Below are 19,731 nucleotides of genomic sequence, written 5' to 3' on the forward strand. Positions count from 1 at the left end.
TACCAAGCTTCTCAGTTCTTACTCAAGCTTTGCACAATTTTATTATGTAATAATCATCGCTTATGGTGAAATTTGCGGTCATCCGGAGTAGACCAACGCGCTCCAACGAAATGTAAGGAACCTTTAGAAACCCGATGCTTATAAGTGGGACTTTTCGCAAAGCTGCGAGCGATTGTAGCTGGGCTGATAGCTGTCCTTGAACCTAGTTCTGTTTAATATCTGGTTGCAATAGAAGCTGCAACCAGTTTGCTGACATCGATCCGTTTAGGACGATAAATTTGTTGACCACTGAAACTTAAGGTAAGTACAAACAAGGGAATGATCAAAAGTACTTCGAAAGGAGCAGGAGTCTCGTACACAATAGACGGTCACCGTTATCTGACCTGCGACTAACAGATCCTCATTGGCCACCTAAACTACTCTTCTGTGCCTAGACGCCCGATCTGAACATTTAAGTCTCCGGCTAGTAAATACAATATCTGTCGAACGCACTTTCTGCAGAAGAACTGTTAACTGATGGTAAAACTCATTCTTAGTCGCATCCGGGCTGCAATCTGTCGGAGCATAGGCAGAGATGACGAAAAGACATCTTTTTCACACGGATTTGTTCCCACCTTGATGGACCTTTCAACCTAACAGCAAATAACCGATTGTTAACGGGGATCCAACCGATTAGTGCTGCTTCAGCTGTGGTGCTTAATGTGACTAAATATAGGTGGCCGTACGAGAGTATTTCAGCAGGGAGATTAGACACTCCGCAACCTTGATTTTACTAGGGCATTCGATCTTATTGATCAGTCCAACAAAAGATTCAAACATTTTTACTCATCACTATTTCTATTCACACAGATTGATCTTTTTTTCTTGTTCTTTTTTGAAATCTTTGATCAAATGTTCAGTTTTCTTGTTCACTATTCAACGGAGTTATCCACTAATTCATGTTCACTTAACTGCTAACATTTCGTACATGATATCATAATTAATGGATGATAATAGATTGGGATTAGTATGATGGAATTCTCGCTAAAGAAAGTTTGTACTTTTGTGACTGGTAGCTAAAAGTAATTTGACGGCACTGTCATCTGTCATTCTGTATAAACAGTATTTTCATCAAGTGAAGTAGGCGAATATATATATATATACAACGTTAGAAAATAAGTGGTGTTTTCGTTGTTTGTTAGTAACTTTTATTATAGTCGTATATGGACATACACTTGTATTTTGTAGGGCTCCCTGTCGAAATTTCTATATTCCGTTCATACTTGCTATCAGTTTGGTTTAGTAAACTTTCATAGAATTATCACTGTTTTACTGTCTACTTTTTATGAAATCAATCATCTGATTTCAGTTTTACTTTTAATCCATAAATATCATCTAAAATTAAGTGTTACCTTGACAAAACCTGTATCCCTTACCCTTAACATGTATGCACTATGCTAACATACGGGGATATCATTATTATTATGCAAAGTTCTCTAGTTTTTATTTAGTAAAACTTAAATATAATAATTGATAAATATAATATAATATTATCTAAAAGCCGATTACCTGTTGATATACTCAACTGGAAGCTATACTTCTGATATAAGAAGAAATGGTAGTGCTGCTCGGTTGCCTAAACTAAACTACACATGATGAGATCCAAATGAATAAAAGCTAAATGATTTTATTACTAAACTATCTAAGATGACTGCTGGTTACAGAAAATTTCTAAAATATGCATTTCTTTACAAAGATTATTTTTATACGTTTTTCTCAATTCATGTGGTAGATCATAAAAGGTATTTCTGGGTTCATGTAGTTCTTCAGATAGTTCATACGGAGTAAATTGTACTCAGTATTAAAATGAATCAGTTACATTTAAATTTCAAAACGCCTTATCATTTTTATTTTATGTGTCTTTTATCTTTGGTCTAACTTATACAATAACATGTAGCCATTAATAAGTTAGCAGTTATCATGTCCTTCGATGTACCGTAACAGTTTACACATTCTTTTTACGGTAAAATAAAGCTGTTTCTGGAGCAAATTACACCAACATATTGGCGGTCGTCATTCGTTTTGATACCTAAAGTCAGTGAGCAGCTAAGTTGAGAGGTTCCTGAAATATGGAATTCTGTTAAACTCATCTTTCAATTTACCATTTCAAACAATACAGCTGAATATATTTTTGTTAAATTAAAGTTTGTTCTCATTATCTAGAAAGCTAAACTTAATTTTTATAGCTTCTTCATAGATCTATATGTTAGCCCTTAGCTAATTACTTAAACCAGTAATATAGTAACAGCATAGTTTGATTCCTTATCAGCTGCCACTATTTTCTTTGTTAGTTAACATTAATGAATAACTTTAGTTGGAAAACTTTTGAAAGACGGATCACTAAACCACTGCCTTATCCGAGTATAGGATAGATGAGCCTCTTAATAGGAAGAAATAGCTGTCTACTTGATATCAGTATCATCTACCGAACAAAATAATCTCCATCAAGTCAGCTCATCTAAACAGCTGACATTTTATTACTTTGTCGAACTAATCAAATCAAAATAAGTGTTCTTACAAGGTTTGTGAATGTTTTTACCATATGGTTATCCAATTCGATAATTCGCATGAAACATCTGGGTTACTATAATAGTACTAGTGTTCGCGCAAAAGCGAAATGATCGACCTTATATATGATCGAAACTCACTAGTTAGTTTTTGACAATCTAAGCAGCAATAAAGAGTAAATGTAAAAAGTTGTTTAACGTGTAACTAATCAAATTTATCATTCATATATGAATAATTTCATTATATTGTTGTATTCAATAATCTTTGATTGATAGACTTTTGAACAATCCATCTCTTTCTATTCTCATTTCTTTATAAATTCTTTCCAATTATCCATAAAAAATATTTTTACCATATTACGAATCGTTTTACAAATGTTTTAACTTTCTTAATTAATTAGATTATATACAAAGTGATGAAATGACAATGTTGTTCATGATAGCTTTTTACCATTAATTGACAATTTCCTTCTATTTGTTTAGGATTTCTAGACTTAAATAAAATAATCCTAATTTTCAGAAGGGGTTTTGTGGATATTATGGTAATTTCAATAGTTAAGATCATGAGTCAATTGAAGCTAGACGACCATGGAAAACCTGGAAGCACTGGACGGCCGCTTCGTTCTATTGTGGAACTCCTCAGCAGTGCGCATCCACGATCCCGCTTCGCGAGATTCGAACTCAGGACCTATCAGTCTCGCGTACGAGCGCCGGCTCAGTGGTCTAGAGGTTAAGTGCTTGCGCGTGGGACTGATAGGTCCTGGGTTCGAATCTCGCGAAGCGGGGTCGTGGTTGCGCACTCCTGAGGAGTCCCATAATAGGACGAAATGGCCGTCCAGTGCTTGCAGGTTTTCCATGGTGGTCTAGTTTCAATTGACTGATGATCGCAACTATTGTAATCCTAATTTTGTTTAGTTTTTCAAAATATAATTAGTTTCATAGTTTTAAGCTGATTTTGTTCTTTAATTGAACTATAATCAAGTTTTTATTTGTCTGTTTAATTTTTTCATCGATCATTTGTATAATCTTTTGTGTTTTACTAGCCAAACTTATGAAGATGTTATAGTCTAGTAATGGTTTAATTCATTGTTTATATCATAAAGAACAAAATTATACAAGTCACATTAGGTATTTCTTTCATTTCATATTTCCTCGAAATTTCGATCACATATTAATGGATAATTTGTCCATCAAATAATCATAGTGAGATTGTAAGCACTTGAAATAAAAAAAATTAAAGTTAAATCAATATTATCCTCTCCAAACTACTCCCCGTATTCGGCAATGCACTTGTCTTATCTTCATCTTCACTGTTCAAAACTCCCGTCAACGGACTCAAAAGTCATTTTCTTCAGCTGTTTCAACGTATCACCTTTTGCTAAATTCATATGAACAATTTTTCGAAATTTAGTAAACCATTACTCATCTGGATAGTAGATCGGCAAACGGCAAGAATAAGAACCCGAAGGTTTTTGTTGTTTTAATTAAAGCAGAAGGTCGATAATGATCCTGGTCTTGTATATTCCCTATGGTATTCATGACCTTAATTGAAGGGCCTTATGAACTTGAAGGGAGGTGTTTTCTTCATTTGGGTTGAACTTTTCTCAAGCTTCATAAAAACGTATTAGCAGCTTACTTCGTACATGCACACTAGACATACTAGGTAGGGAGAATAATATCACATTCTAGCTTTGTTTAACACAATTGTACGTAATGTATCAGTATTTAATATGTCTACTTATAATAATAGCTTCGATGTGTAAGTGACTGGTACTGTAATCTTGAAAAATTATTAACTCTATTGAAACTAATCCACCATGTATCTGAAATTTAAGATCTTAGTACAGACACGTTGCCAGTAATACTTACAGTTTAAATTTAAAGTGCTGGTTATTGTTTTCATCGTGATCATATTGTGTAATGTCAGTAGTTTTCATCAATTAGCTTATGCCTATTGATTTACTTTTTTTTAAAAGATTCCTCAAAATACTTTAGCTACTTGAGATGTTTCATTGACAGTGCGTTAAGTATTAGAGTTTGACAAGTCCCCGTATAAATTTCAACAATTTATTCTTCATGAATTATGTACTGCTATTATTTTCTAAGAATATAATATATTTGTAAAATTGTACTGTTTGTTTTCAGTTTAAGATTTATAGTTGGATGCTAAGTACGGTAACATACGAGTTCAGTTTCGGTCAATAAAATAGTGAAAGTAACCTGTTTTTTTGGATTCTCTTTATTTTCTTTTTTTGCTGCTTCAGACGAAAGCTTATGGCTCACGACACATACACTTGGGTCTCACTCATCAAGGTGTAGCTGAATTTATAGGCAACCGACGCCAAAAGTTATATCCATGGTAGATTATCTCTAGTTTTGTCATTATTTTTTAAAATGGTTTTACTGATTTCTAGGATGTATAATTTTGCATAAACGTCCAATTTATTGTTTTTATTGTAAATTGTGAATAGATTGATTTTTATGTATGAACAAAAAACGAAAACAAACAGATAATCTGACTAATATGTTTGCTATAACACTCGCTTTTGCACGTCTATACGAACTGGACGTTAAATTGTCTTAGACGAATATCTACACTAGATTCTTTCCCAGTGCCTATTTTACAGGACATCGAAACAACTCAGATCAAGAACGTGCGATTAGCCAGACTAGGACGTAAATAAATCTTCACACCAAAAACCGACAACAAGTCGACACAATCCAACACAATCAGTAATAATTATAAGGATAAGAGAATATATGATAACTCATCTAACCCCTTTCAGACTATCTACAAGTCTGACTAGCAAACAACCAATCATTCTCGCTCACACATAAATATTACATGTTGAAATGAATGTTCTGTACATAAAAACAATAGCAATAAACGAGAACAGAGATGGATGGTGTCTAGCAGTGGAATCCAGGACGCATGTTTCGTCCTCTTTAGGACTCGTCAGCTGGACGTGCCTGCATTCGAGGGTTGATATTCACGCCAGGACTCAAACTTGGTGTCGTTGGCTCCGAACGCCATCTCTGTCCACTTAGCTACTGAGTCTAGATAGCCGCTAGCTTATGCAATGGTGTGAAGTTTAATTCATTTTTGTATTAGTTGTTCATATCTTCTTATTGACGTTTAAGACTAAAATCGATCAGTCTCTCATTGGAATATGTGCATCTTGTGCGGTCAGTCAGTCAGTCAGCTACAACGTAGGACCAGGCACATTTATGCATCGGTCCAAGTTGCCATACCTCGTTAGCACAACAAGATGAACACCGGATTCATAGAAGTAATTAATTTAGTGGTGGTAGTATATAAAAGATATGTTGTATGTAAGGATATAGTATAGGAAGGAAAAAAGTTATGAAGCGATTTTAATCTCAAGGTTTAAGGAAGATAAAGAGTGTATACACCTACGCCATTGTGATCGATTCTGAGCCATGTCACGTAGACTCTCCAACCATTTATTACGATAGTCACGCGGACCCCAACCAGGTAGTCTGCATCTACCAACATGGCTCAGACTAGAAGTTAGTGACTTCAAGCACTGATGCCATGTTTTGGTTTGGCCACCCCTAACTCTCTTCCAACCATCCCCTACACTAGTCAGCATAGCGCGTCGTGGTAATCGGTGTTCAGGCATATGTAACACGTGGCTCAACCATCTCAGTCGATGAAGATTCATGACCTCATCAACTGTTTTACCATCGTTCCCTAATACTCTGTGTCTAAGCTCACTATTATTTACTTACCCGGTTATCCCAGCAGATGTGAGCAATTTTTCTAAGACATCTGTGGTCAAATACTAGTAACCTACGAGTATCTTCTACTCTTAATGGCCATGTTTCGCAGCCGTAAAGTAGAACAGAGCGAACTGCTGCGCAGTTCGGACTGACTCGATAGTGCCTTAAGTCACAAGCTATATAGGCAGAGATGGAAGGTAGCTAGCACTGGAATCCGAGATGCTCGTTTTATCATGCTCATCAATGGAAAGATTTAAACAACTAATACAAAAAAGAATTAAACTTCACCTCGTTGCACAAGCCAGTGGCTATCAGGACCCAGTAGCTAAGTGGATAACGCGATGGCGTTTGAAACGGACGGTACTGGGTTCGCGTCTCTAAGTGAACATCAACTCTGAGATTCAGATAAACGCGGATGACGAGTCCTAAACAAGACGAAATGCGCATCCTAGATTCCACAGCTAGCTATCATCCATCTCTGTATATAATGCTTGTGATTCAAGACATTATCGAAGCAACTGGCACAGGATGCACATATGCTAATAAGAGACTAATCAATAGAAGTTCTTTACTTCAGTGTGGAGGTTTAAACAGCCAACCCAAAATATTAATTTGACGAAAAGTTATCCAGTTTTATTATTTTTTCCTGTTACATGAAATCACTAGTAATTATTTGTTTTGTAAAATGGAAATTCTATGATTATGTTGAAGTAAAAATAGTTTTACTTTTCATGTTCACCGGTGATTCTTAAGTGTTTTCTATTTTGCAAACATTCTATTACACTTGTGTACTTTTTACAATTCGACTCCTGATTCAATTTATTTTTAATCTAATCATTTGTGATCTTCACATCTATTCAAATTAATTTACTCTATGACAATTAATTACCTTTTTCAGTTAATTCACCCTTAATGCCTTTGGAGTCTTGCTCATGTATTTTAAAATCACCAGATGAATAGTTTAGAATTTAGACGCATGATAATAGTTATGAGTGGCAAATCAGTTAGTTACATTGTGAATCCTCATCTACTGAGCTGGTTGGCACTTGTAATACGTATGTTTAATCAAATCCTACCACGGTGCGTGATTTTAAATATAGTAAGGGGAGTAGGGTGATAGAAAGCTAGGGCTGCACTAATCGGAGCTTTCAGTCAGTCCATGAAATTACTTACCATTGGTTTCAACAGTACTGGTAGATGCAGATGACTTGGTTGTAGTCACCGCAATAACCGTGATTAATGGTTTGAGACTGTTGGGTGACATGATTCAGAATCGGTCGTAGTGTTCCAGATGGATTGACTTTAAATTGTCGTAAGTTTTGAGCTTGATACTTTCGTCTCACTGTGGTGATGTAGTGTAGTAACTTGGTCTTATGCATGCTTTTATCAGTTTGTTCCGTTCATGTGCCATTGGCTGATTCTGAGTCATGCCTTTCTAGGTCTCCAACCACGGATTGCTGTTATCGCTCTTACCACAACCATGTAGATTGCTTCCAACCGTCAGTGATTTCATAAACTAATACCACACTCTGGTTTTGCTGCCCCTGACTTCCTTCACCGTAATCGTACGCTACACAACATCGTGCGTCAAAATAAGCTTTGATTACACATACACTGAGATGTAAACAGTCAGTATCTACTTATGTCTCAGATCAACTTCGTTTTATTCTTTCCTGACAGCCAGTATAGTTCATTTGAATGAGATCAAAGAGTGGGAAATAAAATATATTCAATGAGAAGCCTAAACAAAGTCCACAGAAGTAGGATCACAAGAATTTATGTAGTAATTACAAAAAAAGACTGAAAGCTTCTACATTCCACCTGCCTCTATTACTTGACAATATACCGAATAGTATCTTCAGATTTGCTTTACATCGAGCATCCAGTCATTACTAGTCTATCCTCTTGACAACATGTATGGGAATCGTTCGTATTTCTGATTAAATAATTGTAATATCACCATTTATTATCTACTTAACGAAGACACTAGTGGGAAGTTGTAAATAGAAGTTTGATTCGTTTGTCCTCGTGTATATTTTTCGTGAATGACAGAAATTAAATTAGTGTGATATCTCTATTGAATTATCATTTATTATGTCATCATTTGACACTTGACATCTTTTGGTCGTTTTGTTGATTGAACTACAGTTTATTTGTTCCCTGAAGTTCTTAGTATTTATCCCTTATGCCATCAGTCGTATCTGCAACGGATCTTTGCGTAATATTTATCTGTGAACTAGCCTAAAAAATGGTTTACTCATTCCGATAATTCCCATTTTCATCATCGGAAATATTCCTAAAGTTAATAGATTCACATCTGTATCATTGTAGTGAACGAGAACGCAAGTGGGGACAACCGAACGTGTTTCAATATAAAATTACAGAATCTCTTAGTAAAATCTGGGAACCATACGGTAAATACTTCATTTGCAATATGTCCATAAATTGTCTCAGATTTTATTGTTCCTTCATTTCCACACCAATTAGTATCTGTTCTCGTTCTCTTCTGTTCGATCTTCTTAACCTTCTGCCTCCAGTCATTCCACTTTCGATTGGTGATACATACTATTTATAACCGCTGACACCAGTGGCATACACCACACCATATCGTGAGTTAAGTAGAATTGACTAATTAAAGTGATATAGATAAATAATATGTTTATATTATCCCAATGTTTATTTATTCGCTAAAGAAGTGTCTTACACTGAGTCACGAAACGTCAGAAAATATAATTTTTCTACTCATTGGGATATTACAAATATATTATTTATTTATAACAATCTACCCAATGCTCAATTTATTCAAAATTATCAACTCAAACCTTGGTAATGATACCTATAAAGTGATATAGATTTATTCGTTTCATGTTTATCTAGCGTATACTTTATAGTAGAAAATATCCTCCCCCCTTTTTTTAATTAAAGTATTGTTCTTAAGAAAAATTTCAGAAAATATAAAAATATTGTTTTATTTCGAACAAGAAGTTTCATTATATTATTAGTTTTATATCATGTATATAAACATTTACATTTGTAACCTATCGAATATCGTTTTCATTAAAACTGTTTTTGTTAGTCTTGTATTGATTTATTATAGTTCTTTTATTGATTATCAATATTTTATATCTAACTATCAGGTCAGCTATCTCTTGGATGACTTGTAATGGGAGAGATTTTGTTGTTGCAACTTCATGTCAAGTAAGTTCCTTCCATTTTATTATTTCAATTTTTTCCCTATTCTTTTATTGCTGTCCTCATAAAACCAGTAATTTTACGATAAGGATGATTAAACTTGACTAGACTCAAAAACTTCCGAAGTTTTATTAGTTTTTATATGTTAAATAATAGTAAAAGTAATGTTTCACATCACGATATATATATATATATATAAGGTTATTTGTTTTAATCCAATTTAAATAATAACTTCGTGGGTTGGATAATGGCCTTCTCATAGGTAGATTTGGAGTCTTCGAAATCCTCCTGTACATCAATGTAAAATAACTTTGTGCTGTCAAAATGTACTCCTTGGCCATTATATGTTTTTGTGTGTATCAATACCGTGTGTTTGTAACCTAAACACAAAGGTGATTAAATTCTAACCGTTTTATCAGAAAAGATTTTCATTTTACGTAGTTTCTTTGTCGTTCTTGTCTTAATTTTCATTGCTAATCTTATCGTGCTTGGTCTACTAATCACTTAATTCGCCGTCGACTAGTTTTGCTAAGAGAAAATCACAATAAAAGCAACTTTTTTAATCTATTTATTGACCTGAATTGTGAATTGTTGGGCATCTCTCCATCACTTGAAAGCTGTGAAAATGGGAAGAGCTTTAGATTCAATTTATCACTGGATATCTTTATTCACCTGGGAAACTCGTTTGACTAATATTTCTCTAACTTTCGTTATGAATTTCTTTGGTAATTATCAATTTTTCCCAATTTGTGTATCAGTCTAATTGTACAATTTATTGATCAGTATGGTTATAAATAATCTACTTATCAATCTTTGACATAATCAGTTAAAATGCTCAATAATATTCAATAAAAAATCGGACCACAAGATTATCAATTTATTTATGTATTTATGGTCTTTGTTCAAAAAAGAGTAATAGATTGGTTGAAGGTTTCTATCCAATATTATCGTATTACATAGATGTTCATTCTCCCAAGATATAATGAGACATAATACATGTATCTATGACGACTATCAGTTAGAAATCCTGAATTTACCAAATATTCAAAAAAGCCCATACAATTTCCTGTGTTTGTTTCAACGATTGGTAATTTTTTCAGTCAGGTATATCAATATCAAGTTTCTTTGCGTATTGTGTTTATAGATTTACAATTTCTATAAAACTAATTTGTCCAACAACCTTAAGAAAATAAATAGTTATGTTCTGTGTTAAATTCTCAAGTTCGAGTCCTTCACAAATCATAGTGAAATTAGTAATGGGAAATTCTGTATTCTGACATGAGCAAAGACCAACTAGTGCATTTCTACGAACGCACATACACTTTCTATCACCGACACTACGTACATGTAAGTTAGTACTCTTATCTTATCTTTTTCGTATTCTTGGTTGTCGACAATTTCCTCTCTGTCCTATTGTGCGAGTTAGTGACCACTTGAATAGGAAACACAATGAGTTAGGAGTTGAAGTTAATGTTTGTTTTTATGATAGGTAATTTTCCTTATATTTCAATTTTATTTTGTTTGACATTCTAATAGCATCCTGGACGAAAGAAAAAGGTAACTAACTTTACTGGTCATTTTATTTTGTTTGAATGTATAGCCTTAATAATGGAATCATGAAATGTATATATTATAACGTTGTCATACATGAACTGTATATAAGTAAATGTTGTGTAAAGGGTTTGGAATGCCTCATTCACTATAATGGTTTTATGTCAAATACTTCATAAAAGCATGAACATTATAGACATAGGAATAGAAGCCTTTCTGTATTACATTTTTTCAAACTGTCCTTTACATATATTGTTATCCATAGTTCTAAACCCTACGATACCTAGATAAAAAAACTTCTCACCTATTAAACCTTCAATTTTCTTTCCTTTACTAATAATGATGATAATAATTTATATTACCCTAGAACCACTACCTTTTAATCACATTCATAAGTATGGTTGCATTGGCCCACAAAAACATCAACAAGTCAGTTCACTACATTGACAATGTTTTTGTTAGAGTTAGCTTGAAATCACTGAAAAAATGAATCCATTTTTAATGATTGTCTCTGGTGACATGAATGACAGCTTCCTTCTCCTAACAGCTATTCCCCTTCATCATATGTTGCATACAATTGCACGTCAGATTTTTTCAACAAAGCTTTCAATACTTTGTAGATAATCAGTTATAACAATATTCCTAAAATAAAATTATTTGTCCGCCGTTGCGATAATAAACATCTTGTCACAAATTATACTCTGTGACACACTGATATTATAAATTCTTAAATTGAGCATTGGTTCATCAAAGGGTGCACATTTTTGTGTTAAGACCGAATGCATGAAATGATATATTTAAACTAAACTTCTATCATAATGGTCTTTTTTGTTTTAATTTATACATATAATTATTTCGTAACTTTCTTGTTGAAGAGGAAATAGGGAAAGTTTTCTCTTGCATGTTTTTTATATTTTCCTTCTTTCAAACTATCCTTGTGCATCTGTTGTTGTTGTTGTATGCAGGATTTCTTTTGTCATTATAAACTAATTGCTTGCACTAAGTAAGTTCTATAAAATTGTTATAGCGAATGAATTTGCAGTGTTTCATTTACATTTTATGTACTTTTTGGTTGGTGGTCTTCTTGTTTGTTTTATCCTCTTCGATCTACTGTTTGTGTACAAAATTAAATTCAACCTTCTTGAAATATCATTGTTTTCATTTGATTGACTGATTGATTGACTTACCCATTGATGAAAACTAATTTTTTTTAAACTAAAAAATTGTTTATGTAATTCATTGAAAGTAGTATACTGTCGTCTGAATTTGAATAATACAGTTAAAAGAAAATCTGCAGGATAGCTGAACACTGCTACGTTTTTTACCAGTTGCTATTGATTTTGTAGGTATGTGCATGTGTTATTATAGCAAAGTACAATTTTTACGTTAATGGGCGTTACTAATTATTATTATTATTTGTGCTCTGTTTTACAAATAATGTATTTCATTGCAATTTATTTGGAGAGAGAAAGAGAGAGCGCAATTTTCTCTCCTTTCTGTGTTTGCTTAGATATTTGCGTTTCGCTTTACTTTTGTCGCTGTTAGAAAATAGAAAAAAATTAACCCTTTTTTCAGTATGTTCATTTAATATACGTTTTGAGCTTCCTTAATCATTATTACTGTTATTATTGAACTGTCTGTTTGTTTTACTTTTTCCTTAAACCTTTTTGTGCTTTGATTAACTCTAATAGACAACAACAACTATTCATTATAAATGTGATAATAAATCTGTTGCACAAGCTTTATGGGAATGGGCATCAGATCGACAATTGTTTTTCACGTACGTAATATGTTTAATATTAATCAGATATTTACACATTTTAAACTTCTATATACATGTATATTTTCTGATGTTTACTGTTTTGATTTTAATGTATTATTGTAGTGAACAAAACATGGGTGGAGACAATCGAATGTATTTTAGCACAACATTACAGAATATCTCATTAAAATATGATAACCATATAGTGAACAGTTAATTTGCAAAGTAACAATTAATTGTCTCAATCTTAACTGTTCTTTCTGCAAATATCAGTTCATCTTCTCTAATTCCATTGTTCATGCATTTTCCTACCAATTGCGCTTCATTCCTGTTCGTTTCTTATCGATCTTCTACCAAAATACATGTTATGTCTGACCATCACTATATACCACATATGTGGATATAAGTATACCACACCACATTATCATATAGGTAGTTGGTGTGAATATACTCTATGTTAATTAATTTTTAATAATCTGCTAGTCCTTTTTCTTAATGCTGTTGACTGTACAACAAATGTTAAAAATTGTTTCAGAAACAGTAGTGTGAACCGAAGCAACATAGAAAAAACGAGATTGTAAACGAGTTTCTTCTTACCATGGGACTTCATAGTAGTGCGTATCTGAGACTCCATTAAGCGACCGAACCCTGGATCATATTTCATAGCGAGGACTTAACCATTAGATTGGTGAACCATTATCCAGTGGTTTACATGTTTGACTCCAATCAATTCACGTTATCGCTCAGACATTATATGCCTATTAACAGTATTGCAAATTGGTTGGAGTTAAGCATGTAAACCGTTGGATATCAGCTTGGTATTCTGAGGTTTAAGATCGTTTAAGATCAATGTTTTAAGTTCGAATTCCCGATAAGATCATAGTTGGACATCTCTTATGAGTCTTGCACTAGAATGAAACAACTGACCTATGCTTCCAGGTTTTTAATGGGTTGTTTGATTAAAATCGATACGTGTTGAAACTAAAAGAAGAAAGACTAAATAATAGGTATTGAGTACCTAAATATAAAAATCAAAACTCCGAACTAAATAATCATATCAGTGCGTTTTTTGTAAAATCACCGCAATAAATACCACAGATAATTTATGGGTTAATTATCAATAAAAATGATACATTTTCGTTTTGTGATTTAAAAGTACAACTGAATTAAGGAATTTTGGTTTATCAGATTAGTAATGAAACTGGAATTCTAAAAATGGACAATTTCATTTATTTTCGTAGTATAATTCGGCAATATAAAGTACTTGATTCCTATTTTATGTGATTGTGGCCAAAATACACCTATCCGGAGATTAATAGTCCCTTTTTTAAAGCTCAAAACAAATTATTATATGTTGGGTCATCTACCGTTCTTAGGGGTGGGTGGTGTGTTAATCTTCGAATATGCAATTAACACATACACCTCAAAATAAAATCGATTATTGGTTGGTGCCATTTGTCAACTTTTAGTGTGAGCTTAAATACAAGAATGGTCTATTTAGTGTGATGATAGTCTTTAACTGTGACTATTTGTACTAAAGCGTGGTTTAAATGTGATATGACGGATACAAGTACAAGTACATTTTCATCCCTAATTAATCCTATCTTGTTTTACAAGTACCTCGTAGTCATAAGTGGACAAAAGTTCGGTAATAACAACTTTTTGTAACTATGGTACTATTGGTACTTGCTAATTATCATAACCGAACAAATATTGACATGGCTTGACTCAAGGGAGGAGGGTAAGACTGCTAATAAAGATTTTATTATGTACCAACAATGAATCCACAATTGATAAAAAATACAGTGGGTTATCTATCATTCGCATATCATCTGACCAGTCGTCAGATTTAAATACACCGAGTTAGTTAGTAGCACTTGGCATTCATCAATCAATAACATAATTTATGTATATAGTTTATGGTATACTGCCTTAGCTGACAAATTAATCTGAATTATTGAGTTGCACACTGTCTCCTTTTTAAAACATACTCTCTAGATTCAATAGTTTGTAATTAAATTACAGTTTAACTCTTCTGTGTAACCAATCAGTTGGGAAGTGGTTCTGTCTGTTCTTTGAGTAAACTATCCACTCAACTATCTTAGTGGTTTCAATATTTTATTAACCTAATTTCAGCTGTCATGAAAAAAGATTACTTTTTACTTTTAATTAGAGTATTTGACAAAAATGTAAATTTTTCTGTATGCGTGTTTAGCGAACACAATCACTATAGTGTCTATTATCATTTTGCAATTCCATTAGATAATTAACTCTACACTGCTCTTTGTTCATAGATATATAAATACTTCTATTTTTTCAAATTGTAGTTTAGACAAATCTTCATCTGTTAAACCGGTTAAATCGAAGAAAGCACTATTCCAACGAACAAGAACCTTTACATTCTCGTAAGTGCGGTTGAGGTGTCCGTGTGTTTCTGTGGTGGTAGTTTTTGTTCTTATTAATCGAATTTCATAATTGTTTTATTGTCTAGGCATTTTTTCCTTAGTAAATCAAGAAGGTCAAGAATTATTGTCATAAATACTATAAATTCATCAGAGGATTAAGCTTCATTAAAATTTTAGTGGTTTAGCACACACTTATTAGTCCTAACAAATAAACAATTATCTTACTGAAATTTATTTTCAGTAAATTGAATTCATGGTGTTATTATTATTACAATATTACACTACTTCTTTGATTTCAGTGGCCGATGTCGTCGCGAAGTTATTGGAAGACCACTGTTAACCACTAGTTTACCCACTGATATATGGTAAGTTTATAAATGCACAATTAAATTATCTATCTTAATTTTCGAAACCAAAACGTCAATATAGAGATTCAAATAACCAATACAAAAATGTTTCTGTTTGATAAATTTGAACTTTATTTTATGCTATGTACCAGCTTATTTATATTTATTTGAACACGTAAATATTGGTACAAAGGGGCACCGAATACATATGCGCCACACAAGTCACTTGGTTTGTGTGTGGGCTGTGATACTGCTCTGGTGCCCAGACCGAAGCAGGTGGTTTTATTCGGGGACCACACCCGGAGCCTTTGACCTAAAGGTCTGATTCACAAGGCAATGGAGCATCGTAAGGAGATGCAGTCCCATGGTAGCCGTAGACCAACAATTGGTTCATACGCCATTTGTTCCTTCAGGATACTGGAGCCCATGTGCACCATTGGTTTGGAATCAAGGTTTTTCAACTCCTCTAGGTGGACCCACTGTATCCACCAACTTGGTCAAAACACCGAACATTCGCTTTCCGTCCTCTCAATTTCGTAAACAACAGTAATGCCACGAGAAGGCAGTGAGTAGGACTTACCTGTCAGTGGCTGCATACGCGTGGTCATGTGAGAGCATTTCGAGAAGGGGAGCGGACTCTCCCCACTGTCGGCCGTACCAGGGCATTTGGGGGCATGTACCAGCTATCATTCCTAATAAGTAGCCACAAACAAATGAAATCGATACTTTTAAAAAGAAGTTTGATATTGCCTAATTTTATAGACTTCGTGAAATTTAAGAGTAAAAAGGACTGTTTTGATGAAGAGTTCTCTTTTTAACGAATCGATTAGCAATTCTGGACATTCGAAAATGAATACTTGCTTTTCTAAATTAATGATAGTAATAATCATTTGCTCAACTTAAAAAAAAGAAAGGTGAAATAAACAAAAATACAAAATTTTCATTCTTTTTACGAAACTGTGAATGTAGTTGCTAAGAGCTTGAATTATTCATTAAGAAAATAGATAACAATTAATAATTATGGAAACGGACATTAGTTGGTTGACGGAAAAAAGGTCGATAGAAAAAGATATCGAAGCGTAGTTGGTGACTTGGGAAAATAAGATATTAAGAACATGATAAAATAAAAGGTTGAATAAGTTCTTTTTGTATACATGATTTTGGTTTATGTAGCAAATGCTTCAGAAACGTTAAGAAAGTGGAAGCTAACTATCCTTGTCAGGTTTGTACTTACCTTGTTAATAATTACTTAGAATGTTGAATCTGTTTTGATCTAATCACCTGTGTTCACAAAGTATTTGATTATGAAACTTCCTATTGATTTATTCTTGCCTATTTTCAGTCAAGCCGGACCACGTTCTCAAACTCTTTTGGATAGAATTTATTAGTAATTTTGTGTCAAAGATATATAATGTAATATTTTAAATAACGATTACCGTATTTTCCTTTTTTTAATGTTCCGTTTATTTTGTATATGAAGTGTGCTTATGTTTAGTGTAGAAAGCCTTTAATATCACTACTAAATCACTCCGAATTAGGATTATTTAAAAACAACAATAAACCCTTCTACTGATAGCTAGTTTACTGTTGTACATACTAAACTTATTATATTCAACAGATATCAATTATATGTTACCAGTTTTACATTGTATAACTCTTAATTGTGTGCTTTTCGTAGTTCGCGATTCAAACATTATAAAAATGTTTTATCAATTGAATATGACTGATTATCAAAGTATATCTATGCATTGTCTAATGTATTCATTTGTATTAAGTTAATTGTTAGTACGCTTTTTAATGTATACATAGAATAGATAGCATGAGTATATCTATTAACTTCTCTTCAATGTTTTCATTTGTACTTTATATTCAGTGGAATTTCTGTAGCTGAAGAAAATCTTTCTTTTAATAATCCAACTTCAAGTAATGGATATAGTCTAAGTATGGGTGCTCTCACAAATAGTACTGGTCGTAATATGGATACACATATTGAAAACAATATTGAAGATGGTGAATCAACTCAGACTGCTCCAGCTACTACAACTTCAGGATTATTATCAATATCATCAACATCGTTAGGCCATTCACAAGCTCCTGCATTATCAGAGCCTTCAGTAGCACGTAATGTCACTAATAATTTAATGGAGGAAAGTATGGAAAATCAAGTCAATTCACACGATCACTCAAATCTCTCAGGTTCCTTTGCTGTTAATTCAAATCTGTTGGTCCCACTTTTTGCTAATCTACCTAAACATCGTTTCAGTACAGAAGCTAGAAAAAGGCAACGTGAGATTTGTGAGTTTTACAAAAATTATCTTCCAATTTTTTTCTATGTAACTGGAAACTGTCTTATCCACCTTCTAATTATGGATTATAGCCTATAGAGGTCTGTAGGTTGGTTTTTTTTATTACAAACATTTGTATATGAAAGTGGTTACCAGTGTTGGTTTTTTCTTGACCTTGATAAGCTCTTTAAACTCCGATATATACCGTTAGTCAGTTTACGTTTTGGCAATCAATGTTCCTGTTTAGCGTTTTAGGCTTTGTCAAAACGTATATATTGTTGGCTATCAAACTTGAGAATCTGTTTCCGAAAACAGAGCTACAAGTGTTTTTATTGCTTTTATCGTTAGAAATGTACAATGTAGAAATTTACTTCTTATCAGTTAAATACACTTATATTCGGTTCTAAAGTGCAGACTCTGTTATTTAAATTGATAGAATCGGTCTTCTTTTTCTAATTGGAATGTGTATGTGATTAACATATTGACCTTTGAAACTCTATAGGGGATAGGTAAATGTTGAAGATGCTACAATTTTCGTTGTAAGTGATCAAAATTCATTGGGCTTGACTTCCTTTTTTGTTTCAGCCAAAGAGGTTTTTCTCTTATTTTTGTCACTTTTTGTTATGTTGATATTTTGTCATACTTTCACGGAAATTTTAAACATGTACACAAATAACAGTGAACTTTGTATGCAAGATTTATATTTTGTGGGTTGGTCACCCAGTCATTTTATAACAGAACTGCTGATAAGGAGGATAGAAGGAATATTAAGAAGCAGTGACCAGTGGAGTTCAAAACCACGTCTGTTGTGAGATAGGAACTCACTGAAGACAATTGGTGAATGGTTGCTCAACTTCGGGGATCAGTTGAAGTTAGACATTAACACCGTTAGATGCCAGCTCAGTGGTCTATCGGTTAAGTGATCTGGTGCGAGACTGGTAGGTCCTGGGTTCGAATCTCGCGAGAGCGGGTTCGTGGATGCGCACTGTTGAGGAGTCCCATAATAGGACGAAACGGCCGTCCAGTGTTTTCAGGTTTTCGATGGTGGTCTAGCTTCAATTGACTCGCGCTTTCAACTATGATAAATATTAAGAAGTGTTGAAAGAATTTAATTGTGATTAAGAGGATTGGTCCACTCTATCAATTGTATGGGGAATCGAAGTAAAGAGTATTTTAACATCTTGTTAATCCGTCTTATAAAACTCTAACGACAACTCTGATATCTTATACACATGCTATCGTCTCTTCTAGAACTAGCTACTCCCAAAGACAAATCTTTTTAGAAAAATATTTATTGAGAGACCAAAAAAGTTTAAATTTACATCAAGTTTGATTACGTAATTTATTAACTGAGTAATTATTACTTAAATATAGAATAGAAGTATATTGAAAGTCAGTCAATAGAATTTACTTCCAATAAATTCAATGCATTTAAAAATTGATTTCTTCTTAAATACTGTATTTGGAAATTGAGCGTTCTATCATAAAATCATTTTTAAACCAAGAATAAACATTCCTCTAAACTATCCTGATAGTGAACAAAACACAATCCGGTCACTGATATGTATGATCTATTTATACTGTTTATTATTTTTCTCGTCTTTTTTTATCAAAAATAAAAAATCAGTGAAGAAACAATCGAAATATGGATTATATCAACAGAACCATTCAGATTTATTCGATACTGATGATGAATGTGACAATGATGATACATCATCAGAAGCTGCAGTAGAAGCTCTGAATTCTGCTGCCAAAGCTGGAGAAGCATGGTTAACCAATGAGTTAGGACAGGTAAGGTAAAAAGAAAACAGAAAACATATATATATATATATATATATATATATATATATATTACAAGTTTCTTGATTTTTCTCAAGTTCAGTAATTATTCTCCCGTCA

At 33.2% G+C, this 19,731-nt stretch overlaps 1 protein-coding gene across 1 annotated transcript in view; it reads left to right on the forward strand.

Annotated features, from left to right (window-relative positions):
* Positions 1 to 19,731, forward strand: part of Smp_023620 (putative 4.1 G protein) — a gene marked incomplete at both ends in the record, with an annotated part of 30,900 nt that overhangs the window by 10,737 nt on the left and 432 nt on the right. The window contains 8 exons of the mRNA XM_018799630.1: positions 4,811 to 4,905; positions 9,428 to 9,488; positions 11,019 to 11,039; positions 12,725 to 12,813; positions 15,123 to 15,200; positions 15,500 to 15,565; positions 17,421 to 17,842; positions 19,460 to 19,623. Coding sequence (XP_018651400.1) covers positions 4,811 to 4,905; positions 9,428 to 9,488; positions 11,019 to 11,039; positions 12,725 to 12,813; positions 15,123 to 15,200; positions 15,500 to 15,565; positions 17,421 to 17,842; positions 19,460 to 19,623 — 996 coding nt within the window. The remainder of the gene's footprint in view (positions 1 to 4,810; positions 4,906 to 9,427; positions 9,489 to 11,018; positions 11,040 to 12,724; positions 12,814 to 15,122; positions 15,201 to 15,499; positions 15,566 to 17,420; positions 17,843 to 19,459; positions 19,624 to 19,731) is intronic.

The sequence above is a fragment of the Schistosoma mansoni genome, chromosome 3, assembly GCF_000237925.1.
Source record: "Schistosoma mansoni strain Puerto Rico chromosome 3, complete genome".
NCBI lineage: Eukaryota > Metazoa > Platyhelminthes > Trematoda > Strigeidida > Schistosomatidae > Schistosoma > Schistosoma mansoni.